The 27984-nt window shown below is 49.6% G+C and overlaps 1 protein-coding gene across 2 annotated transcripts; it reads right to left on the reverse strand.

Annotated features, from left to right (window-relative positions):
* Positions 1 to 418: 418 nt before the first annotated feature.
* On the reverse strand, positions 419 to 27984 carry LOC134983354 (uncharacterized). Of its 2 annotated transcripts, none has more exons than XM_063949060.1 (5): positions 27826 to 27984; positions 3682 to 3713; positions 1261 to 1339; positions 1041 to 1142; positions 419 to 886 (listed from the first exon to the last, which is right to left on the reverse strand). In XM_063949060.1, the coding sequence occupies exons 1-5, from the start codon at positions 27869 to 27871 to the stop codon at positions 435 to 437; spliced, it is 711 nt and encodes a 236-aa protein (XP_063805130.1). In that variant the 5' UTR covers positions 27872 to 27984; the 3' UTR covers positions 419 to 434. The 2 variants fall into 2 exon arrangements, with proteins under 2 accessions (XP_063805130.1, XP_063805131.1); XM_063949061.1 differs by lacking the exon at positions 27826 to 27984 and adding an exon at positions 26873 to 26937.

A 27984-nucleotide genomic window follows, 5' to 3' on the forward strand; every position in this document is an offset into this window, starting at 1 on the left:
GATCTCTGGGCTGGTACCACACAGTGACATGATGTGAGGGGGAGAGAAGGAGAATAATAGAGGCTGATGGCTCCTGATGTATGAGATACACCAGAGTGTGGGGAGGAGACTGGTCAGATCTCTGGGCTGGTAACACACAGTGACATGATGTGAGAGGAGAGCAGGAGTATAATAGGGGCTGATGGCTCCTGATGTATGAGATACACCAGAGAGTGTGGGGAGGAGACTGGTCAGATCTCTGGGCTGGTAACACACAGTGACATGATGTGAGGGGGCGAGCAGGAGTATAATAGGGGCTGATGGCTCCTGACTCCCCCACTGGGAAAATACATATTCCTCATTAGTTTGTACTGACAGAGGAGGGTGTAGTATAAGAGATTGCTGTAGTGACTGAGCAAGGAGAATATGTGACTCTTTTCTGTAATAAGTGTTTATTACTCACCTGTGCTGATATCTGTAGGGATCTCCTCTTCCTTACACTGCTGATCACCCCTCACATACGTCTCTTCTTCTCCCTCTATACTTTCTGCCTTTATATCAGTCACATACGTCTCTTCTTCTCCCTCTATATCTTCTGCCTTTATATCAGTCACATACGTCTCTTCTTCTCCCTCTATATCTTCTGCCTTTATATCAGTCACATACGTCTCTTCTTCTCCCTCTATATCTTCTGTCTTCATATAAGTCACATACGTCTCTTCTTCTCCCTCTATATCTTCTGCCTTTATATCAGTCACATACGTCTCTTCTTCTCCCTCTGTATCTTCTGCCTTTATATCAGTCACATACGTCTCTTCTTCTCCCTCTGTATCTTCTACCTTAATATCAGTCACATACGTTTCTTCTTCTTCCTCTATATCTTCTGCCTTTATACGAGAAAGACGTTCTACCTAAATAACCCAAAAAATACAATGACATTTGCATACTGTTTGATTAAACTGAGGTGAAACAGTATAATATCAGTGTATAAGACACACAAATCCTCTACAGATCATATAGTGACAGTCACTTAGGTTTATTGGGGAGAACCTATAGCCCACCTACCTGATCCTCCTGTGGGATCCTGTGATTCTCCTCTGTACAATCCTGGGAATACAGAGGACGGGGACATCTCTCTGGGGTATCTCTGTTACTGGGCCCATCTGTAGGAGACACACAGTGACTGAGTACAGTGTATATATGTGATTATCAGGTGATGTGTGTATATAGGGGGCCCCATACCTGCTCTCCCCTGTACAATACATGACAGTCTCCTCTTACCCAGTGATGTGAGGGGCCGGTGATTCTCCATCATCACGTCCTCATACAGACCCCTGTGTTCCTCTATATACTCCTCCTCCTGCATGGAGACATAGACAGTGACATCCTGACACCTTATAGCAGGGCTGGCCAAACCGGTCCTCTAGATCTACCAACAGTTCATGTTTTCCAGGCCTCCTGGAGATCTGTAGAATTGTCAGTTAGGAATGAATTCAGCACATCTTAATTAGTAATGACTACACCTGTGCACCAGCTAGGTGGTCTGGAAAATGTGAACTGTTGGTAGATCTCGAGGACTAGTTTGGCCAGCTCTGTCTTATAGGAACCTGACACACACAGTGATACAGTCATCACCCAGACACATCCCCTGGTGTTACTGTATTATGTCCCATTCCCAGCAGTCACCTCTCCAGTCATCACCCAGACACATATCCTGGTGTTACTGTACTCCCAAGTCTCCTCAGACCCCAGTCATGTCCCTGTATTATTACTATAGATAGAAGTGACGTTATTGTGACGCTCCCAGATCCCCTCACCTCCCCAGTCATGTCCCTGTATTATTACTATAGATATAAGTGATGTCACTGTGATGCTCCCAGAGCCCTCACCTCCCCAGTTATGTCCCTGCATTATTACTATAGATGGAAGTGACGTTATTGTGACGCTCCCAGATCCCCTCACCTCCCCAGTCATGTCCCTGTATTATTACTGTAGTACTCTAGTGATTTGAAGGCCTTGGGACACTATGAGGGGGCAAATCAATTAATGAATGTGTAGATCTATAAGGTAATAGAGATGCTGCCAACTGATGTATACCATATATGTGATAATAACTTGGATCTTTCTAGTGATCCAATAATGTATAGTGTTTATGCATGTTATTATTCTGTGCCTGCTGAAGGTGAGGGGACTCTGGTAAGCGTGCAGCGCGCGGGGGAGATCGTGGAGAAGCTTCCAGAGGTCCCGTGTGCTGAGAGAGGTGGCTGGGCGCGTGTAGTGGCGGTTTTGTTGGTGGGCTGACTAAGGGGAGAGAAAAAGGCTGGCGGCTGAGACGAGGGAGCTTACAGGAAGGCGGTTCCCTGCGAGTGAGAGAGCCCCTGTGGGGGAAAGGAATTGGATGTCTCCCGCTGCGGATGAGAAGCGCTGTGTTAATTTCCCCTGGTGGACGCCGAGCAGGGACGTCCCGGTGGCTGGTTGTCATGGAGAGTGCTGGGAGGCGGAGCGCTGGCGGGGCAGGCTAGTACATGGGAGGAGACCGCAGTGCGGGCAGCAGCTACCAGGAGTCCAGCAGTAGCAGACAGTTTCCCCCCCGAGGCAGAGCTGTGTCCCTCATCCCATCCAACCTGCAGGGAGAGCCCGGTTGTTGGAGGAGGCGGAGTCGGTGGGAGGTCCAGACCGGGCACACTATCATTGTAAGTGCAGGATGCCCCCATATAAATCCTGCTAATCTGCATACTCCCCTATCATCCTTTAACTATTAAAGTACCAGCCCCCAGCACAGTAACACAGGGACCAGCAGGATCGGTGGATCTGAGGAGTACAAATATCACCTCTAGAGACTCCATATCCATTAGATAATGACCAGCCGGGTAGCAGTCATAAAGTGTGCGGAGGGTGCAGGGTCGCCTAAACTTGGAAATTATACACTAGGGAGACTAAGCACCCCTCGCCTATAAGAGACAAGTGCCAACAACCGGAATTCTGTATGTTCTGGAGTCACCCCCACGGATCTACAGTGGGGCTATGCTTATACTGGGACAGGTAACACAGATCATCACCCCACTATATGTAACGAGTAGATCACGGGTGTCAGGGATTCCAGGGTGGACAGCTCCACGTACTACCTTCCTGTTTCAGGCTGTCTAGGAGCGCTACAATTAGATCTTCCATGGAAACCATGCTGTTCATTGCCGGAAAGTAGGGATTTCTCAACAATCGTGAGGACAATTGCTCCAAGTGGATACCCATACAACCCAGAGTACTTCTTATACACAGACACGAAAGGGCCCCAACCGTGCACGATTATAGTAAGAGAACCCGGGTGGTTTTCAAACGCAGCCCCACAACTTTCTTGTGGAATCATATTTTTTGTATTGCATGCATTACCTTATGTATAGGTGGGGTATATTATTATGTATAGGTGGGGTATATTATTATGTATAGGTGGGGTATATTATTATGTATAGGTGGGGTATATTATGTATAGGAGGGGTATATTATTATGTATAGGTGGGGTATATTATTATGTATAGGTGGCGTATATTATTATGTATAGGTGGGGTATATTATTATGTATAGGTGGGGTATATTATTATGTATAGGTGGGGTATATTAGTAGAACGGTTCATGGTTTGAGTATTATATGATATAACTGTATAAGGTGGCCTATAACTTCTTGCATATTAAAACTAGTATACTTACCGGTGGAACTGTCTCCGTATCTGTGAAAGAGCCTGAAATCACAAAGGAAAGGTACGATAGGACTATGCACATTTATCTATCTGGTTACATCACATACCGACCACTACAGTGGTAGGGTATTTCTCAAGCGATTAGAGTATTGGGCTCTAAATAGCTTGGGTGGAGGCACATTGCACATATACACTGTACCCCAAGGAAAAAGAGGGGTTACATTACTATAGATATGTGATTTCACTGTGACACTCCCAGTTCCCCTCACCTCCCCAGTCATATCACTGTATTATTACTGTAGATATGTGATGTCACTGTGACACTCCCAGATCCCATCACCTACCCAGTCATGTCCCTTTACTATTACTATATATATATATAAGTGATCTCACTGTGACACTCCCAGTTCCCCTCACCTCACCAGTCATGTCCCTGAATTATTACTAGAGATATAAGTGATGCCACTGTGACGCTCTCAGATCCCCTCACCTCCCCAGTCATGTCCCTGTTTTATTACTATAGATATAAGTGATGTCACAGTGACACTCCCAGGTGTGTGATATACATTTGCTTCATACTGCGCAATATATTCAATCCCAACAATTACATATAATAAAATTTATAATAATAATAATAATGACACAAAAGGCTGCACCCCAGTATAAAAATAATAACAGGTGTCTTTAAAAGCAGGACACCTCAGACCATTCCTCCAGTATTGTAGGACATCACCACCACTCCCAATGTATAATAATAATACCAGGACACCACAAGCTGCTCCCCCTGTATAATAATAATAAAAACAATAATAATAATAATAACAGGACACCACAGGCCGCTCCCCCTGTATAATAATAATAATAATAACAATAACAGGACACCACAGACCGCTCCGCCTGTATAATAATAATAACAACAATAATAATAACTGGACACCACAGGCCGCTCCCCCTGTATAATAATAATAATAATAATAATAATAACAGGACACCACAGACCGCTCCCCCTGTATAATAATAACAACAATAACTGGACACCATAGGCTGCTCCCCCTGTATAATAATAACAACAGGACAACACAGGCTGCTCCCCCTGTATAGTATTAAAAAATGGGACACCACAGGCTGCTCCCCCTGTATTATAATAATAATAACAGGACACCACAGGCTGCTCCCCCTGTATAATAATAACAGGACACCAAAGACTGCTCCCCCTGTATAGTAACACTAATAATAATAATAACAACAACAATAACAGGACACCACAGACCGTTTCCCCTGTATAATAACAATAATAATAACTGGACACCACAGGCCGCTCCCCCTGTATAATAATAATAATAACAACAGGACACCACAGGCCGCTCCCTCTGTATAATAATAACTGGACACCATAGGCTGCTCCCCCTGTATAATAATAACAACAGGGCAACACAGGCTGCTCCCCCTTTATAGTATTAATAACAGGACACCACAGGCTGCTCCCCCTGTATAGTTTTAAAACTGAGACACCACAGGCTGCTCCCCCTGTATAATAATAATAACAGGACACCACAGGCTGCTCCCCCTGTATAATAATAATAACAGGACACCACAGGCTGCTCCCCCTGTATAGTATTAATAACAGTACACCAAAGGCTGCTCACCCTGCATAATAATAATAACAGGACACCACAGGCTGCTCCCCTGTATAATAATAATAACAGGACCCCACAGGCTGCTCCCCCTGTATAATAATAATAATAATAATAATAACAACAGGGCACCACAGGCCGCTCCCTCTGTATAATAATAATAACAACAGGACACCACAGACCGCTCCCCCTGTATAATAATAACAACAATAATAATAATAACTGGACACCATAGGCTGCTCCCCCTGTATAATAATAACTGGACAACACAGGCTGCTCCCCCTGTATAGTATTAATAACAGGACACCACAGGCTGCTCCCCCTGTATAGTTTTAAAAATGGGACACCACAGGCTGCTCCCCCTGTATTATAATAATAACAGGACACCACAGGCTGCTCCCCCTGTATAATAATAACAGGACACCAAAGACTGCTCCCCCTGTATAGTAATAATAATAATAATAATAACAATAACAGGACACCACAGACCGCTTCCCCTGTATAATAACAATAATAATAACTGGACACCACAGGCCGCTCCCCCTGTATAATAATAATAATAACAGGACACCACAGGCCGCTCCCTCTGTATAATAATAATTGGACACCATAGGCTGCTCCCCCTGTATAATAATAACAACAGGACAACACAGGCTGCTCCCCCTGTATAGTTTTAAAAATAAGACACCACAGGCTGCTCTCCCTGTATAATAATAATAACAGGACACCACAGGCTGCTCCCCCTGTATAGTATTAATAACAGTACACCAAAGGCTGCTCACCCTGCATAATAATAATAACAGGACACCACAGGCTGCTCCCCTGTATAATAATAATAATAACAGGACACCACAGGCTGCTCCCCTGTATAATAATAATAACAGGAAACCACAGGCTGCTCCCCCTGTATAGTAAGACGCCATTACCTCATCTCCACGGACACTGGGAGGCTGCAGCAGTCGATGAAAACTCATTTCCTGTATGTGGAACGCACAGTCCGGAAATAAGGTGGAACGCACAGGCAGGAAGTAAGGCATGATTGGCAAAGGCTGCTTACAGGTTACTGGCCCCTCCCCTCCTTCACCCTGCCAACAGCCCCGCCCTCTGTAAATACTATTGCCATATATGTCCTCAGTGCAGGAGGCCGGCGGCCATTTTCTTGTAGACCAGTCTGGCAGAAGCAATAGGTTCCCTGACCGTGTAGTGACGTCAGGAGCGGCGGCCATTTCCCCCTGGTCTGTGAGCTGCCGCCTTATCCTCCAGGTAATGTCCCCGACATCCCACCTGTCTCCTGCCCCCAACCTCTCCTAATACCCCCTCTCCTGCCCCCAACCTCTCCTAATACCCCCTCTCCTGCCCCCAACCTCTCCTAATATCCCCTCTCCTGCCCCCAACCTCTCCTAATACCCCCTCTCCTGCACCCAACCTCTCCTAATACCCCCTCGCCTGCCCCCAACCTCTCCTAATACCCCCTCTCCAGCCCCATCCTCTCTTAATACCCCCTCTCCTGCCCCAACCTCTCCTAATACCCCCTCTCCTACCTCTCCTAATACCCCCTCTCCTGCCCCATCCTCTCCTAATACCCCATTTCCTGCCCCATCCTCTCCTAATACCCCCACTCCTGCCCGAACCTCTCCTAATACCCCCTCACCTGTCCCAACCTCTCCTAATACCCCCTCTCCTGCCCCCAACCTATCCTAATACCCCCTCTCCTGCCCCCAACCTATCCTAATACCCCCTCTCCTTCCCCTGACATTCTACTAATGCCCCCTCACCTAATGCCCTTCTATTGCCCTCTCTCCTGCCACTGACATTGTCCTAATGGCCCCTCACCTGCGGCCCTTGACATTGTCCTAATGCCCCCTCACCTGCGGCCCCTGACATTGTCCTAATGCCCCCTCACCTGCTGCCCCTATATTCTCCTAATACCCCCTCACCTGCTGCCCCTGACATTGTCCTAATGCCCCCTCACCTGCGGCCCCTGACATTGTCCTAATGCCCCCTCACCTGCGGCCCCTGACATTCTCCTAATACCCCCTCACCTGCTGCCCCTGACATTGTCCTAATGCCCCCTCACCTGCTGCCCTATATTCTCCTAATACCCCCTCACCTGCTGCCCCTATATTTTCCTAATACCCCCTCACCTGCTGCCCCTATATTTTCCTAATACCCCCTCACCTGCCCCTATATTCTCCTAATACCCCCTCACCTGCGGCCCCTGACATTCTCCTAATGCCCCCTCACCTGCTGCCCCTGACATTGTCCTAATGCCCCCTCACCTGCGGCCCCTGACATTGTCCTAATGCCCCCATACCTGCTGCCCCTGACATTGTCCTAATGCCCCCTCACCTGCGGCCCCTGACATTGTCCTAATGCCACCTCACCTGCGGCCCCTGACATTGTCCTAATGCCCCCTCACCTGCGGCCCCTATATTCTCCTAATGCCCCCTCACCTGCGGCCCCTATATTCTCCTAATGCCCCCTCACCTGCTGCCCCTATATTCTCCTAATACCCCCTCACCTGCCCCTATATTCTCCTAATGGCCCCTCACCTGCTGCCCCTGACATTCTCCTAATGCCCCCTCACCTGCTGTCCCTGACATTCTCCTAATGCCCCCTCACCTGCTGCCCCTGACATTCTCCTAATGCCCCCTCACCTGCTGCCCCTGACATTCTCCTAATGCCCCCTCACCTGCTGCCCCTGCATTCTCCTAATGCCCCCTCACCTGCTGCCCCTGACATTCTCCTAAAGCCCCCTCACCTGCTGCCCCTGACATTCTCCTAATGCCCCCTCACCTGCTGTCCCTGACATTCTCCTAATGCCCCCTCACCTGCTGCCCCTGACATTCTCCTAATGCCCCCTCACCTGCTGCCCCTGACATTCTCCTAATGCCCCCTCACCTGCTGCCCCTGACATTCTCCTAATGCCCCCTCAACTGCTGCCCCTGACATTCTCCTAAAGCCCCCTCACCTGCTGCCCCTGACATTCTCCTAATGCCCCCTCACCTGCTGCCCCTGCATTCTCCTAATGCCCCCTCACCTGCTGCCCCTGACATTCTCCTAATGCCCCCTCACCTGCTGCCCCTGACATTCTCCTAATGCCCCCTCACCTGCTGCCCCTGCATACTCCTAATGCCCCCTCACCTGCTGCCCCTGCATTCTCCTAATGCCCCCTCAGCTGCTGCCTATGCGTTCTCCTAATGCCCCCTCACCTGCCGCCCCTCACATTCTCCTAATGCCTGCTGCCCCTGACATTCTCCTTATTAATGCCCCCTCTCCTGCCCCTGACATTGTCCTAATGCCCCATCACCTGCTGCCCCTGACACTCTCCTAATGCCTCCTCACCTGCTGCCCCCTGCCTGTCACCTGCTACCCCCTGCCTGTACCTTACCACCCCGTCTGTCACCCGCCTCTCCTGCCACCCCCTGCCTCTACCCTGCCACTCCTGCCTGTCACCCACCTCTCATGCCATCCCCTGCCTGTCATCTGTTACTCCCTGTATGTCACCCGCCTCTGCTGACGCCCCTGCCTGTCACCCACCTCTCATGCCATCCCCTGCATGTCATCTGCCTCCCCCTGCCACTCGCTGCCTGTCACCCACCTTTCCTTCCACCTCCTGCCTGTACCCTGCCACCCGCCTCTCCTGCCGCCCCCAGTCTATACCCTACCACCCCGTCCTGTACCTTACCACCCCCTGTCTGTCACCCACTTCTCATGCCGTCCACTGCCTGTCATCTGCCCCTCCCTGTATGTCACCTGCCTCTCCTGCCACCCCCTGCATGTCACCCACCTCTTATGCCATCCCTTGCATGTCATCTGCCACTCCCTGTATGTCACCCGCCTCTCCTGCCACACCCTGCCTCTACCCTGCCACCCGCTGCCTGTCACCCACCTCTCCTGCCACCCCCTGCCTGTCACCCACCGCTCCTGCCACCGCCTGCCTGTACCCTACCACCCCCTGCCACCCTGTCTGTCACCCGCCTCTCTTGCCACCACCTGCCGTCCTCAGTCTATACCCTACCACCCTGTCCTGTACCCTGCCAGTCGTCTGCAGCCGCTTGCCAGTTGCCTGACACTCCTGCTGCCCCCTGCCTCTCCTACCACCCCCTGTCTGTCACCTGCCACCCCTGCCTCTCCTACCACCCCCCTGCCCATCACCTGCCACTTTCCTGCCTCTACTACCACCCGCTGTCTTTCACCTGCCACCGCCTGTCTTACCTGTGCCTCTCTGCCTGTATCTTTCCTCCATTGCCTATTCTACCACCCCCTGCCCATCATCTTCCACCACCTGCATCTCCCGCCACCCACATGTCCGTCACCTGGATCTCCTGCTTGCACCCTGCTGCCTCACCTGCAGCCCCCTACTCATCACCTGCATCTGCCTGGCTGGACCCTGATGCATCTTCCTCTCCTGCCACCCCCTTTTCATCACCTGCTGTCCCCCCTGACTGTCACCTGGCATTCCCCCCATGGCTGTCACCTGTCGTTCCCCCACCCCTGGCCGTCACCTGTCGTTGTTCTCGAGTTGTGTGACCTTGTGGCTTTATGGGGGTGAGGTTGCATGACCGGTGGCTTTATGGGAGTGAGGTTGCGTGACCGGTGGCTGCATGGGGTTGAGGTTGCGTGATCGGTGGCTGCATTGGGGGTATAACCAGCAGGCACAGCATAGTGAGGGTGGGATGTGTGATTGTAGCTGCATAAGGGTGGGGTGTGTGACCAGTAGGCACATCAGTGAGGGTGGGATGTTTGACCGGTGGCTGCATGGGGGAGCTGTGCGTGTCAGGTGGCTACATGGGTGCGGGGTAGGTGACCAGTAGGCACATCAGTGAGGGTGAGATGTGTGACCGGTGGCTGCATGGGGGAGCTGTGCGTGTCAGGTGGCTACATGGGTGCGGGGTAGGTGACCAGTAGGCACATCAGTGAGGGTGGGATGTGTGACCGGTGGCTGCATGGGGGAGCTGTGCGTGTCAGGTGGCTACATGGGTGCCGGGTAGGTGACCAGTAGGCACATCAGTGAGGGTGGGATGTGTGACCGGTGGTTGCATGGGGGAGCGGTGCGTGTCAGGTGGCTACATGGGTGCGGGGTAGGTGACCAGTAGGCACATCAGTGAGGGTGAGATGTGTGACCGGTGGCTGCATGGGGGAGCGGTGCGTGTCAGGTGGCTACATGGGTGCCGGGTAGGTGACCAGTAGGCACATCAGTGAGGGTGGGATGTGTGACCGGTGGCTGCATGGGGGAGGGGTGCGTGTCAGGTGGCTACATGGGTGCGGGGTAGGTGACCAGTAGGCACATCAGTGAGGGTGAGATGTGTGACCGGTGGCTGCATGGGGGAGGGGTGCGTGTCAGGTGGCTACATGGGTGCGGGGTAGGTGACCAGTAGGCACATCAGTGAGGGTGAGATGTGTGACCGGTGGCTGCATGGGGGAGCTGTGCGTGTCAGGTGGCTACATGGGTGCCGGGTAGGTGACCAGTAGGCACATCAGTGAGGGTGGGATGTGTGACCGGTGGCTGCATGGGGGAGGGGTGCGTGTCAGGTGGCTACATGGGTGCGGGGTAGGTGACCAGTAGGCACATCAGTGAGGGTGAGATGTGTGACCGGTGGCTGCATGGGGGAGGGGTGCGTGTCAGGTGGCTACATGGGTGCGGGGTAGGTGACCAGTAGGCACATCAGTGAGGGTGGGATGTGTGACCGGTGGCTGCATGGGGGAGGGGTGCGTGTCAGGTAGCTGCATGGGTGCAGGGTAGGTGACCAGTAGGCACATCAGTGAGGGTGGGATGTGTGACCGGTGGCTGCATGGGGGAGCTGTGCGTGTCAGGTGGCTACATGGGTGCCGGGTAGGTGACCAGTAGGCACATCAGTGAGGGTGGGATGTGTGACCGGTGGTTGCATGGGGGAGCGGTGCGTGTCAGGTGGCTACATGGGTGCGGGGTAGGTGACCAGTAGGCACATCAGTGAGGGTGAGATGTGTGACCGGTGGCTGCATGGGGGAGCGGTGCGTGTCAGGTGGCTACATGGGTGCCGGGTAGGTGACCAGTAGGCACATCAGTGAGGGTGGGATGTGTGACCGGTGGCTGCATGGGGGAGGGGTGCGTGTCAGGTGGCTACATGGGTGCGGGGTAGGTGACCAGTAGGCACATCAGTGAGGGTGAGATGTGTGACCGGTGGCTGCATGGGGGAGGGGTGCGTGTCAGGTGGCTACATGGGTGCGGGGTAGGTGACCAGTAGGCACATCAGTGAGGGTGAGATGTGTGACCGGTGGCTGCATGGGGGAGCTGTGCGTGTCAGGTGGCTACATGGGTGCCGGGTAGGTGACCAGTAGGCACATCAGTGAGGGTGGGATGTGTGACCGGTGGCTGCATGGGGGAGGGGTGCGTGTCAGGTGGCTACATGGGTGCGGGGTAGGTGACCAGTAGGCACATCAGTGAGGGTGAGATGTGTGACCGGTGGCTGCATGGGGGAGGGGTGCGTGTCAGGTGGCTACATGGGTGCGGGGTAGGTGACCAGTAGGCACATCAGTGAGGGTGGGATGTGTGACCGGTGGCTGCATGGGGGAGGGGTGCGTGTCAGGTAGCTGCATGGGTGCAGGGTAGGTGACCAGTAGGCACATCAGTGAGGGTGGGATGTGTGACCGGTGGCTGCATGGGGGAGCTGTGCGTGTCAGGTGGCTACATGGGGGTGGGGTGTGTGACCAGTAGGCACATCAGTGAGGGTAGGATGCGCACACATCACAGTTAGGTTGTGGTGGGAGAAGTGTGCACAGCAGAAGTGAGGGTAGAACACACGGGGTTGGGTGTACCTGTGCATCAGTGACGTGCGGGGAGACGGAGCTTTTCCTGTCATACTAACATATACGCCCCAGTTTTGACTGTATCCAGTATATAAAAATACAAAGAACATATAAATATCATCTTTGTATTATTCTAATAATTTCTGTAGTCATAGGTCTGAAGTAAAAATTCTATGGTAGGTGAGGCAGTGCCCCCCCCCCCTCCACCTACCTTACCCGCACTCACCAAATTTATACTACTCCTCCTGTGTATAATGTCCACATGTGTATATACTGCTGCACCTGTGTCTAATGCCCACGTGTGTATACCTCTGCACCTGTGTCTAATGCCCACGTGTGTATACCTCTGCACCTGTGTATAATGCCCACGTGTGTATACTGCTGCACCTGTGTCTAATGCCCACGTGTGTATACCGCTGCACCTGTGTCTAATGCCCACGTGTGTATACCGCTGCACCTGTGTCTAATGCCCACGTGTATATACCTCTGCACCTGTGTATAATGCCCACGTGTGTATACCTCTGCACCTGTGTATAATGCCCACGTGTGTATACCTCTGCACCTGTGTCTAATGCCCACGTGTATATACCTCTGCACCTGTGTATAATGCCCACGTGTGTATACCTCTGCACCTGTGTATAATGCCCACGTGTGTATACCTCTGCACCTGTGTATAATGCCCACGTGTATATACTACTGCACCTGTGTCTAATGCCCACGTGTGTATACCTCTGCACCTGTGTCTAATGCCCACGTGTGTATACCTCTGCACCTGTGTCTAATGCCCACGTGTGTATACCTCTGCACCTGTGTATAATGCCCACGTGTATATACCTCTGCACCTGTGTCTAATGCCCACGTGTGTATACCTCTGCACCTGTGTATAATGCCCACGTGTATATACCTCTGCACCTGTGCATAATGCCCACGTGTGTATACCACTGCACCTGTGTATAATGCCCACGTGTATATACCTCTGCACCTGTGTATAATGCCCACGTGTATATACCTCTGCACCTGTGTATCATGCCCACGTGTGTATACACTGCTGCACCTGTGTATAATGCCCACGTGTATATACCTCTGCACATGTGTATAATGCCCACGTGTGTATACCTCTGCACCTGTGTATAATGCCCACGTGTGTATACCTCTGCACCTGTGTATAATGCCCACGTGTGTATACCTCTGCACCTGTGTATAATGCCCACGTGTATATACCTCTGCACCTGTGTATCATGCCCACGTGTGTATACACTGCTGCACCTGTGTATAATGCCCACGTGTATATACCTCTGCACATGTGTATAATGCCCACGTGTGTATACCTCTGCACCTGTGTATAATGCCCACGTGTGTATACCTCTGCACCTGTGTATAATGCCCACGTGTGTATACCTCTGCACCTGTGTATAATGCCCACGTGTGTATACCTCTGCACCTGTGTCTAATGCCCACGTGTGTATACCTCTGCACCTGTGTATAATGCCCACGTGTGTATACCTCTGCACCTGTGTCTAATGCCCACGTGTGTATACCTCTGCACCTGTGTCCAATGCCCACGTGTATATACCTCTGCACCTGTGTATATACCTCTGCACCTGTGTCTAATGCCCACGTGTGTATACCTCTGCACCTGTGTCTAATGCCCACGTGTGTATACCTCTGCACCTGTGTATAATGCCCACGTGTGTATACCTCTGCACCTGTGTCTAATGCCCACGTGTATATACCTCTGCACCTGTGTATAATGCCCACGTGTGTATACCTCTGCACCTGTGTATAATGCCCACGTGTGTATACCTCTGCACCTGTGTATAATGCCCACGTGTATATACTACTGCACCTGTGTCTAATGCCCACGTGTGTATACCTCTGCACCTGTGTCTAATGCCCACGTGTGTATACCTCTGCACCTGTGTCTAATGCCCACGTGTGTATACCTCTGCACCTGTGTATAATGCCCACGTGTATATACCTCTGCACCTGTGTCTAATGCCCACGTGTGTATACCACTGCACCTGTGTATATAGCCCACGTGTATATACCGCTGCACCTGTGTATAATGCCCACGTGTGTATACCACTGCACCTGTGTATAATGCCCACGTGTGTATACCTCTGCACCTGTGTATAATGCCCACGTATGTATACCTCTGCACCTGTGTATAATGCCCACGTGTGTATACCTCTGCACCTGTGTCTAATGCCCACGTGTGTATACCTCTGCACCTGTGTATAATGCCCACGTGTATATACTACTGCACCTGTGTATAATGCCCACGTGTATATACCTCTGCACCTGTGTATAATGCCCACGTGTGTATACCTCTGCACCTGTGTATAATGCCCACGTGTGTATACCTCTGCACCTGTGTCTAATGCCCACGTGTGTATACCTCTGCACCTGTGTATAATGCCCACGTGTGTATACCTCTGCACCTGTGTCTAATGCCCACGTGTGTATACCTCTGCACCTGTGTCCAATGCCCACGTGTATATACCTCTGCACCTGTGTATATACCTCTGCACCTGTGTCTAATGCCCACGTGTGTATACCTCTGCACCTGTGTCTAATGCCCACGTGTGTATACCTCTGCACCTGTGTATAATGCCCACGTGTGTATACCTCTGCACCTGTGTCTAATGCCCACGTGTGTATACCTCTGCACCTGTGTCCAATGCCCACGTGTATATACCTCTGCACCTGTGTATATACCTCTGCACCTGTGTCTAATGCCCACGTGTGTATACCTCTGCACCTGTGTATAATGCCCACGTGTATATACCTCTGCACCTGTGTATAATGCCCACGTGTGTATACCTCTGCACCTGTGTATAATGCCCACGTGTATATACTACTGCACCTGTGTATAATGCCCACGTGTATATACCTCTGCACCTGTGTATAATGCCCACGTGTATATACCTCTGCACCTGTGTATAATGCCCACGTGTATATACCTCTGCACCTGTGTATAATGCCCACGTGGATATACTACTGCACCTGTGTATAATGCCCACGTGTATATACCTCTGCACCTGTGTCTAATGCCCACGTGTATATACCACTGCACCTGTGTCTAATGCCCACGTGTATATACCACTGCACCTGTGTCTAATGCCCACGTGTATATACCTCTGCACCTGTGTCTAATGCCCACGTGTATATACCACTGCACCTGTGTCTAATGCCCACGTGTATATACCACTGCACCTGTGTCTAATGCCCACGTGTATATACCTCTGCACCTGTGTACAATGCCCACGTGTGTATACCGCTGCACCTGTGTCTAATGCTCACGTGTGTATACCTCTGCACCTGTGTCTAATGCCCACGTGTGTATACCTCTGCACCTGTGTCTAATGCCCACGTGTATATACCTCTGCACCTGTGTCTAATGCCCACGTGTATATACCTCTGCACCTGTGTCTAATGCCCACGTGTGTGTATATACCTCTGCACCTGTGTATAATGCCCACGTGTATATACCTCTGCACCTGTGTATAATGCCCACGTGTATATACCACTGCACCTGTGTCTAATGCCCACGTGTATATACCACTGCACCTGTGTCTAATGCCCACGTGTATATACCTCTGCACCTGTGTACAATGCCCACGTGTGTATACCGCTGCACCTGTGTCTAATGCTCACGTGTGTATACCTCTGCACCTGTGTATAATGACCACGTGTGTATACCTCTGCACCTGTGTATATAGCCCACGTGTGTATACCTCTGCACCTGTATAATGCCCACGTGTGTATACCTCTGCACCTGTGTCTAATGCTCACGTGTATATACCTCTGCACCTGTGTCTAATGCCCACGTGTGTATACCTCTGCACCTGTGTATAATGCCCACGTGTGTATACCTCTGCACCTGTGTATAATGCCCACGTGTGTATACCTCTGCACCTGTGTATAATGCCCACGTGTGTATACCTCTGCACCTGTGTATAATGCCCACGTGTATATACCTCTGCACCTGTGTATAATGCCCACGTGTATATACCTCTGCACCTGTGTATAATGCCCACGTGTGTATACCTCTGCACCTGTGTATAATGCCCACATGTATATACCTCTGCACCTGTGTATAATGCTCACGTGTATACCTCTGCACCTGTGTATAATGCCCACGTGTGTATACCTCTGCACCTGTGTCCAATGCCCACGTGTGTATACCTCTGCACCTGTGTCTAATGCCCACGTGTGTATACCTCTGCACCTGTGTCTAATGCCCACGTGTGTATACCTCTGCACCTGTGTCTAATGCCCACGTGTGTATACCTCTGCACCTGTGTATAATGCCCACGTGTATATACTACTGCACCTGTGTATAATGCCCACGTGTATATACCTCTGCACCTGTGTATAATGCCCACGTGTATATACCACTGCACCTGTGTCTAATGCCCACGTGTATATACCACTGCACCTGTGTCTAATGCCCACGTGTATATACCTCTGCACCTGTGTACAATGCCCACGTGTGTATACCGCTGCACCTGTGTCTAATGCTCACGTGTGTATACCTCTGCACCTGTGTCTAATGCCCACATGTATATACCTCTGCACCTGTGTATAATGCCCACGTGTGTATACCTCTGCACCTGTGTCTAATGCCCACGTGTTGTATACCTCTGCACCTGTGTATAATGCCCACGTGTGTATACCTCTGCACCTGTGTCTAATGCCCACGTGTATATACCTCTGCACCTGTGTATAATGCCCACGTGTATATACCGCTGCACCTGTGTATAATGCCCACGTGTGTATACCTCTGCACCTGTGTCTAATGCCCACGTGTGTATACCTCTGCACCTGTGTATAATGCCCACGTGTATATACCTCTGCACCTGTGTCCAATGCCCACGTGTGTATACCTCTGCACCTGTGTCTAATGCCCACGTGTGTATACCTCTGCACCTGTGTCTAATGCCCACGTGTGTATACCTCTGCACCTGTGTATAATGCCCACGTGTATATACCTCTGCACCTGTGTATAATGCCCACGTGTATATACCTCTGCACCTGTGTATAATGCCCACGTGTGTATACCTCTGCACCTGTGTCTAATGCCCACGTGTGTATACCTCTGCACCTGTGTATAATGCCCACGTGTATATACTACTGCACCTGTGTATAATGCCCACGTGTATATACCTCTGCACCTGTGTATAATGCCCACGTGTATATACCACTGCACCTGTGTATAATGCCCACGTGTATATACCTCTGCACCTGTGTCTAATGCCCACGTGTATATACCACTGCACCTGTGTCTAATGCCCACGTGTATATACCTCTGCACCTGTGTATAATGCCCACGTGTATATACCACTGCACCTGTGTCTAATGCCCACGTGTATATACCTCTGCACCTGTGTCTAATGCCCTTGTGTGTATACCTCTGCACCTGTGTCTAATGCCCACGTGTGTATACCTCTGCACCTGTGTCTAATGCTCACGTGTATATACCTCTGCACCTGTGTCTAATGCCCTTGTGTGTATACCTCTGCACCTGTGTCTAATGCTCACGTGTATATACCTCTGCACCTGTGTCTAATGCCCACGTGTATATACCTCTGCACCTGTGTCTAATGCCCACGTGTATATACCTCTGCACCTGTGTCTAATGCCCACGTGTGTATACCTCTGCACCTGTGTCTAATGCCCTTGTGTGTATACCTCTGCACCTGTGTATAATGCCCACGTGTATATACCTCTGCACCTGTGTATAATGCTCACGTGTATATACCTCTGCACCTGTGTCCAATGCCCACGTGTGTATACCTCTGCACCTGTGTCTAATGCCCACGTGTGTATACCTCTGCACCTGTGTCTAATGCCCACGTGTATATACCTCTGCACCTGTGTATAATGCCCACGTGTATATACCTCTGCACCTGTGTCTAATGCTCACGTGTATATACCTCTGCACCTGTGTCTAATGCCCACGTGTATATACCTCTGCACCTGTGTCTAATGCCCACGTGTATATACCTCTGCACCTGTGTCTAATGCCCTTGTGTGTATACCTCTGCACCTGTGTATAATGCCCACGTGTGTATACCTCTGTACCTGTGTATAATGCTCACGTGTGTATACCTCTGCACCTGTGTCTAATGCTCACGTGTATATACCTCTGCACCTGTGTCTAATGCCCTTGTGTGTATACCTCTGCACCTGTGTATAATGCCCACGTGTGTATACCTCTGTACCTGTGTATAATGCTCACGTGTATATACCTCTGCACCTGTGTCTAATGCCCACGTGTGTATACCTCTGCACCTGTGTCTAATGCCCACGTGTATATACCTCTGCACCTGTGTCTAATGCCCACGTGTGTATACCTCTGCACCTGTGTCTAATGCTCACGTGTATATACCTCTGCACCTGTGTCTAATGCCCACGTGTATATACCTCTGCACCTGTGTCTAATGCCCACGTGTATATACCTCTGCACCTGTGTCTAATGCCCTTGTGTGTATACCTCTGCACCTGTGTATAATGCCCACGTGTGTATACCTCTGTACCTGTGTATAATGCTCACGTGTGTATACCTCTGCACCTGTGTCTAATGCTCACGTGTATATACCTCTGCACCTGTGTCTAATGCCCTTGTGTGTATACCTCTGCACCTGTGTATAATGCCCACGTGTGTATACCTCTGTACCTGTGTATAATGCTCACGTGTATATACCTCTGCACCTGTGTCTAATGCCCACGTGTGTATACCTCTGCACCTGTGTCTAATGCCCACGTGTATATACCTCTGCACCTGTGTCTAATGCCCTTGTGTGTATACCTCTGCACCTGTGTATAATGCCCACGTGTATATACCTCTGCACCTGTGTATAATGCCCACGTGTATATACCTCTGCACCTGTGTATAATGCCCACGTGTGTATACCTCTGCACCTGTGTCTAATGCCCACGTGTATATACCTCTGCACCTGTGTATAATGCCCACGTGTATATACCGCTGCACCTGTGTATAATGCCCACGTGTGTATACCTCTGCACCTGTGTCTAATGCCCACGTGTGTATACCTCTGCACCTGTGTATAATGCCCACGTGTATATACCTCTGCACCTGTGTCTAATGCCCACGTGTGTATACCTCTGCACCTGTGTCTAATGCCCACGTGTGTATACCTCTGCACCTGTGTATAATGCCCACGTGTATATACCTCTGCACCTGTGTCTAATGCCCACGTGTATATACCTCTGCACCTGTGTCTAATGCCCACGTGTATATACCTCTGCACCTGTGTATAATGCCCACGTGTATATACCTCTGCACCTGTGTATAATGCCCACGTGTGTATACCTCTGCACCTGTGTATAATGCCCACGTGTGTATACCTCTGCACCTGTGTATAATGCCCACGTGTATATACCTCTGCACCTGTGTATAATGCCCACGTGTATATACCTCTGCACCTGTGTCTAATGCCCACGTGTATATACCTCTGCACCTGTGTCTAATGCCCACGTGTGTATACCTCTGCACCTGTGTCTAATGCCCACGTGTATATACCTCTGCACCTGTGTCTAATGCCCACGTGTATATACCTCTGCACCTGTGTCTAATGCCCACGTGTGTATACCTCTGCACCTGTGTATAATGCCCACGTGTATATACCTCTGCACCTGTGTCTAATGCCCACGTGTGTATACCTCTGCACCTGTGTCTAATGCCCACGTGTATATACCTCTGCACCTGTGTCTAATGCCCACGTGTATATACCTCTGCACCTGTGTATAATGCCCACGTGTATATACCTCTGCACCTGTGTATAATGCCCACGTGTATATACCTCTGCACCTGTGTATAATGCCCACGTGTATACCTCTGCACCTGTGTATATAGCCCATGTGTATATACCTCTGCACCTGCGTATATAGCCCACGTGTGTATACCTCTGCACCTGTGTATATAGCCCACGTGTGTATACCTCTGCACCTGTGTATAATGCCCACGTGTATATACCTCTGCACCTGTGTATATAGCCCATGTGTGTATACCTCTGCACCTGTGTATAATGCCCACGTGTGTATACCTCTGCACCTGTGTATATAGCCCACGTGTATATACCTCTGCACCTGTGTATAATGCCCACGTGTATATACTACTGCACCTGTGTATAATGCCCACGTGTATATACCGCTGCACCTGTATATAATGCCCACGTGTATATACCTCTGCACCTGTGTCTAATGCCCACGTGTGTATACCTCTGCACCTGTGTCTAATGCCCACGTGTATATACCTCTGCACCTGTGTCCAATGCCCACGTGTGTATACCTCTGCACCTGTGTATAATACCCACGTGTGTATACCTCTGCACCTGTGTCCAATGCCCACGTGTGTATACCTCTGCACCTGTGTATAATGCTCACGTGTGTATACCTCTGCACCTGTGTCTAATGCCCACGTGTATATACCTCTGCACCTGTGTATAATGCCCACGTGTGTATAGAAACATAGAAACATAGAATTTGTCGGCAGATAAGAACCACTTGGCCCATCTAGTCTGCCCCTTTTTTTTTTTTTTATATATTTTTTTTTTTTATCACTAACCTTATTTGATCCTTATTTCTTTGTAAGGATATCCTTATGTCTATCCCATGCATGTTTAAATTGCTCTACTGTCTTAGCCTCTACCACCTCTGATGGGAGGCTATTCCACTTGTCCACTACCCTTTCTGTGAAATAATTTTTCCGCAAATTTCCCCTGAACCTCCCCCCCTCCAGTCTCAGTGCATGTCCTCGTGTCCTATTGCTTCTCTTCATTTGGAGAATGTTTCCCTCCTGGACTTTGTTAAAACCCTTCATATATTTGAAAGTTTCTATCATGTCCCCCCTTTCTCTTCTCTGCTCCAAACTATACATATTGAGATTTCTTAGTCTTTCTGGGTATGTTTTGTGATGTAGGCCATGCACCATTTTAGTTGCCCTCCTTTGTACAGTTTCTAATGTATTAATATCCTTTTGAAGATATGGCCTCCAGAACTGAATACAGTATTCTAGATGAGGCCGTACCAATGACCTATACAGTGGCATTATTACTTCTTTCTTTCTGCTGCTGATTCCTCTCCCAATGCAGCCAAGCATCTGACTAGCCTTCCTCATTGCCTTGTTACATTGCTTACCTGCCTTTAAGTCATCTGAAATAGTGACTCCTAGATCCCTTTCCTCCGCAGTAGTTTCCAGTATAGTGCCATTAATACTGTATTTAGCTTTAGGATTTTTGAGACCCAAGTGCATGATTTTGCATTTTTTGGCATTAAACTGTAATTGCCAGACTCTTGACCATTCCTCTAGTCTACCTAGATCCTCAATCATTTGTTTGTTGTATACCTCTGCACCTGTGTATAATGCCCACGTGTGTATACCTCTGCACCTGTGTCCAATGCCCACGTGTGTATACCTCTGCACCTGTGTATAATGCCCACGTGTGTATACCTCTGCACCTGTGTATAATGCCCACGTGTGTATACCTCTGCACCTGTGTCCAATGCCCACGTGTGTATACCTCTGCACCTGTGTATAATGCTCACGTGTGTATACCTCTGCACCTGTGTCTAATGCCCACGTGTATATACCTCTGCACCTGTGTATAATGCCCACGTGTGTATACCTCTGCACCTGTGTATAATGCCCACGTGTGTATACCTCTGCACCTGTGTATAATGCCCACGTGTGTATACCTCTGCACCTGTGTCCAATGCCCACGTGTGTATACCTCTGCACCTGTGTATAATGCTCACGTGTGTATACCTCTGCACCTGTGTCCAATGCCCACGTGTGTGTACCTCTGCACCTGTGTATAATGCCCACGTGTATATACCTCTGCACCTGTGTATAATGCCCACGTGTATATACCTCTGCACCTGTGTATAATGCCCACGTGTATATACCTCTGCACCTGTGTATAATGCCCACGTGTGTATACCTCTGCACCTGTGTATAATGCCCACGTGTGTATACCTCTGCACCTGTGTCTAATGCCCACGTGTATATACCTCTGCACCTGTGTATAATGCCCACGTGTATATACCTCTGCACCTGTGTATAATGCCCACGTGTGTATACCTCTGCACCTGTGTATAATGCCCACGTGTGTATACCGCTGCACCTGTATATAATGCCCACGTGTATATACCTCTGCACCTGTGTATAATGCTCACGTGTATATACCTCTGCACCTGTGTACAATGCCCACATGTATATACTACTGCACCTGTGTCTAATGCCCACGTGTATATACCTCTGCACCTGTGTATAATGCCCACGTGTGTATACCTCTGCACCTGTGTATAATGCCCACGTCTGTGTACCTCTGCACCTGTGTCTAATGCCCACGTGTATATACCTCTGCACCTGTGTATAATGCCCACGTGTATATACCTCTGCACCTGTGTATAATGCCCACATGTGTATACCTCTGCACCTGTGTATAATGCCCACGTGTGTATACCGCTGCACCTGTGTCTAATGCCCACGTGTATATACCTCTGTACCTGTGTATATAGCCCACGTGTATATACCTCTGCACATGTGTATAATGCCCACGTGTGTATACCTCTGCACCTGTGTATATAGCCCACGTGTGTATACCTCTGCACCTGTGTATAATGCCCACGTGTATATACCTCTGCACCTGTGTATAGTGCCCACGTGTGTATACCTCTGCACCTGTATATAATGCCCACGTGTGTGTACCTCTGCACCTGTGTATAATGCCCACGTGTGTATACCTCTGCACCTGTGTATAATGCCCACGTGTGTATACCTCTGCACCTGTGTATAATGCCCACGTATGTATACCTCTGCACCTGTGTATAATGCCCACGTGTGTATACCTCTGCACCTGTGTCTAATGCCCACGTGTGTATACCTCTGCACCTGTGTATAATGCCCACGTGTATATACTACTGCACCTGTGTATAATGCCCACGTGTATATACCTCTGCACCTGTGTATAATGCCCACGTGTGTATACCTCTGCACCTGTGTCTAATGCCCACGTGTGTATACCTCTGCACCTGTGTCTAATGCCCACGTGTGTATACCTCTGCACCTGTGTATCATGCCCACGTGTATATACCTCTGCACCTGTGTATAATGCCCACGTGTGTATACCTCTGCACCTGTGTATAATGCCCACGTGTATATACCTCTGCACCTGTGTATAATGCCCACGTGTATATACCTCTGTACCTGTGTATATAGCCCACGTGTATATACCTCTGCACATGTGTATAATGCCCACGTGTGTATACCTCTGCACCTGTGTCTAATGCCCACGTGTGTATACCGCTGCACCTGTGTCTAATGCCCACGTGTGCGTACCGCTGCACCTGTGTCTAATGCCCACGTGTGTATACCGCTGCACCTGTGTCTAATGCCCACGTGTGTATACCGCTGCACCTGTGTCTAATGCCCACGTGTGTATACCTCTGCACCTGTGTATAATGCCCACGTGTATATACCTCTGCACCTGTGTATAATGCCCACGTGTGTATACCTCTGCACCTGTGTATAATGCCCACGTGTGTATACCGCTGCACCTGTGTCTAATGCCCACGTGTGTATACCTCTGCACCTGTGTATAATGCCCACGTGTATATACCTCTGCACCTGTGTATCATGCCCACGTGTGTATACCGCTGCACCTGTGTCTAATGCCCACGTGTGTATACCTCTGCACCTGTGTATAATGCCCACGTGTGTATACCTCTGCACCTGTGTATAATGCCCACGTGTATATACCTCTGCACCTGTGTATAATGCCCACGTGTGTATACCTCTGCACCTGTGTATAATGCCCACGTGTGTATACCGCTGCACCTGTGTATAATGCCCACGTGTATATACCTCTGCACCTGTGTATAATGCCCACGTGTGTATACCTCTGCACCTGTGTATAATGCCCACGTGTGTATACCGCTGCACCTGTGTCTAATGCCCACGTGTGTATACCTCTGCACCTGTGTATAATGCCCACGTGTGTATACCGCTGCACCTGTGTCTAATGCCCACGTGTGTATACCGCTGCACCTGTGTCTAATGCCCACGTGTGTATACCGCTGCACCTGTGTATAATGCCCACGTGTGTATACCTCTGCACCTGTGTCCAATGCCCACGTGTATATACCACTGCACCTGTGTATAATGCCCACGTGTGTATACCTCTGCACCTGCGTATAATGCCCACGTGTGTATACCTCTGCACCTGTGTATAATGCCCACGTGTGTATACCTCTGCACCTGTGTCTAATGCCCACGTGTATATACCTCTGCACCTGTGTATAATGCCCACGTGTATATACCTCTGCACCTGTGTATCATGCCCACGTGTGTATACCGCTGCACCTGTGTCTAATGCCCACGTGTGTATACCTCTGCACCTGTGTATAATGCCCACGTGTGTATACCTCTGCACCTGTGTATAATGCCCACGTGTATATACCTCTGCACCTGTGTATAATGCCCACGTGTGTATACCTCTGCACCTGTGTATAATGCCCACGTGTGTATACCGCTGCACCTGTGTATAATGCCCACGTGTATATACCTCTGCACCTGTGTATATAGCCCACGTGTATATACCTCTGCACCTGTGTCTAATGCCCACGTGTGTATACCTCTGCACCTGTGTATATAGCCCACGTGTATATACCTCTGCACCTGTGTATATAGCCCACGTGTGTATACCGCTGCACCTGTGTCTAATGCCCACGTGTGTATACCGCTGCACCTGTGTCTAATGCCCACGTGTGTATACCGCTGCACCTGTGTATAATGCCCACGTGTGTATACCTCTGCACCTGTGTCCAATGCCCACGTGTATATACCACTGCACCTGTGTATAATGCCCACGTGTGTATACCTCTGCACCTGCGTATAATGCCCACGTGTATATACCTCTGCACCTGTGTATATAGCCCACGTGTATATACCTCTGCACCTGTGTCTAATGCCCACGTGTGTATACCTCTGCACCTGTGTATAATGCCCACGCGTGTATACCTCTGCACCTGCGTATAATGCCCACGTGTGTATACCTCTGCACCTGTGTATATAGCCCACGTGTGTATACCTCTGCACCTGTGTATAATGCCCACGTGTGTATACCGCTGCACCTGTGTCTAATGCCCACGTGTGTATACCGCTGCACCTGTGTATAATGCCCACGTGTATATACCACTGCACCTGTGTATAATGCCCACGTGTATATACCACTGCACCTGTGTATAATGCCCACGTGTGTATACCTCTGCACCTGCGTATAATGCCCACGTGTATATACCTCTGCACCTGTGTATATAGCCCACGTGTATATACCTCTGCACCTGTGTCTAATGCCCACGTGTGTATACCTCTGCACCTGTGTATAATGCCCACGCGTGTATACCTCTGCACCTGCGTATAATGCCCACGTGTGTATACCTCTGCACCTGTGTCCAATGCCCACGTGTATATACCTCTGCACCTGTGTCCAATGCCCACGTGTGTGTACCTCTGCACCTGTGTCTAATGCCCACGTGTGTGTACCTCTGCACCTGTGTCTAATGCCCACGTGTGTATACCTCTGCACCTGTGTCTAATGCCTACGTGTGTATACCTCTGCACCTGTGTCTAATGCCCACGTGTGTATACCTCTGCACCTGTGTCCAATGCCCACGTGTGTATACCGCTGCACCTGTGTGTAATGCCCACGTGTGTATACCTCTACACCTGTGTATAATGCCCACGTGTGTATACCTCTGCACCTGTGTCTAATGCCCACGTGTGTATACCTCTGCACCTGTGTCTAATGCCTACGTGTGTATACCTCTGCACCTGTGTCTAATGCCCACGTGTGTATACCTCTGCACCTGTGTCCAATGCCCACGTGTGTATACCGCTGCACCTGTGTGTAATGCCCACGTGTGTATACCTCTACACCTGTGTATAATACCCACGTGTGTATACCGCTGCACCTGTGTATATAGCCCACGTGTATATACCGCTGCACCTGTGTATAATGCCCACGTGTGTATACCTCTGCACCTGTGTCTAATGCCCACGTGTGTATACCTCTGCACCTGTGTCTAATGCCCACGTGTGTATACCTCTGCACCTGTGTCTAATGCCCACGTGTGTGTACCTCTGCACCTGTGTCTAATGCCCACGTGTGTATACCTCTGCACCTGTGTCTAATGCCCACGTGTGTGTACCTCTGCACCTGTGTATAATGCCCACGTGTGTATACCTCTGCACCTGTGTCCAATGCCCACGTGTGTACCTCTGCACCTGTGTCCAATGCCCACGTGTGTGTACCTCTGCACCTGTGTCCAATGCCCACGTGTGTGTACCTCTGCACCTGTGTCCAATGCCCACGTGTGTATACCTCTGCACCTGTGTCCAATGCCCACGTGTGTATACCTCTGCACCTGTGTCCAATGCCCACGTGTGTATACCTCTGCACCTGTGTCCAATGCCCACGTGTGTATAGTCCTAATTTTGTGGTTTTGCTGGGGTGCGCTCCCTGGATCACTACGGGTATTGGTCTTTTGTGTAGAAAGAAAAACTCTCCGTATTGGATAATTGATCAGCGGTATTTCCTTGGTGTAGTAAAGCACTATGTCCTCAAAAAAAGAAACAGTAGATAGTGAAGTCCCGTATGGATCAGTTTGATTGTCAAAAATTTTTTCAATCACATAAAAATATAATGTAAAGGAAATTCTGATCTGCCTCGGTGTGGCGGACCTACGTACCGGACTTAGTGGGGTGTCTACAGTGCCCACCCAATTACGCTTGTTGTATCCCTTCCTTTGTCCCGCAGATTCAAATAGGCTTCTTTCCTAGTCCACCTTTATCTCTCCAACCAGATAAAAGATTTGCATGGATAGGAAAATAGAAACAATCTATAGTGAAGTATTGCTTGATTTCAAATATAAAATAAATTTATTTAATAAAGTGCAGAAAAAGTATTCGTTAAAAAGCTTGACATCTAGATCAAAAAATCAGCTTAAAATCCACCACAGATTAGTGGACCCACGTACCAGAGGTTGTGGGGTGTCACAATGGCCCACCCTAACAGCGTTTGCAATGTAGCTCCCCGGGGTGTATAGCAGCAATACAGCGTGTTCCCTCTGGCTCCAGTAGGACCCTCCAATCAGTCACGTGTGTATACCTAGTGTTCACTCTAGGAATTTTTTAGGGCAGGGTGCTGATCACGGGGAGGGCACATTTTTCATTCGGGAGGGCACATTTTTCATTCGGGAGGGCACATTTTTCATTCGGGAGGGCACGATTATGTCCATACTGTAATGCTTAGACATGTGTCTTAACTAAAAATGAGTACAAAGACTCATGGTTTTTTGTTTGTGCACCCATTTTATTTAATGTTTACCTTTTACATGCGGACAAGGATTTGAAAGTGAAGAGTGTTAAATAAAAGTATTTGTGGTCCATTCATCACCAATGTAGCTCTACTGTATAGATTACAACTACAGTGTTCTATCATCCTGCACCTTATTCTTTCCTGCCAGGGGTGTCGTCCTCTGCTCTGGTGCTTCTATCACTCTGGTCTTTATTTCAGTGGTAGACTTGTGATAGAAGCACTAGAGTACAGAACGACACCCCAGGCAGGAGGAACTGCACAGGTTGTGAAGGTGCTAAAATAAACACTAATCCTAGCATTTTATACAAGTTATAATAATAGTACCATGTGGATTGGATGCAGGTAGCTGATCAAACGTCCTACAGGTCATCTGGAGTAGATGTAGGTGTCAGCTGTTCAAAACAGAAGGGTCCAACTATTTATGCAGGCTCAGGCGGATGCCGTCTTGTCACTGGCTGTAAATATCCTCTTAGGCGCTGTGCT

This window comes from Pseudophryne corroboree (assembly GCF_028390025.1).
Source record: "Pseudophryne corroboree isolate aPseCor3 chromosome 3 unlocalized genomic scaffold, aPseCor3.hap2 SUPER_3_unloc_13, whole genome shotgun sequence".
NCBI lineage: Eukaryota > Metazoa > Chordata > Amphibia > Anura > Myobatrachidae > Pseudophryne > Pseudophryne corroboree.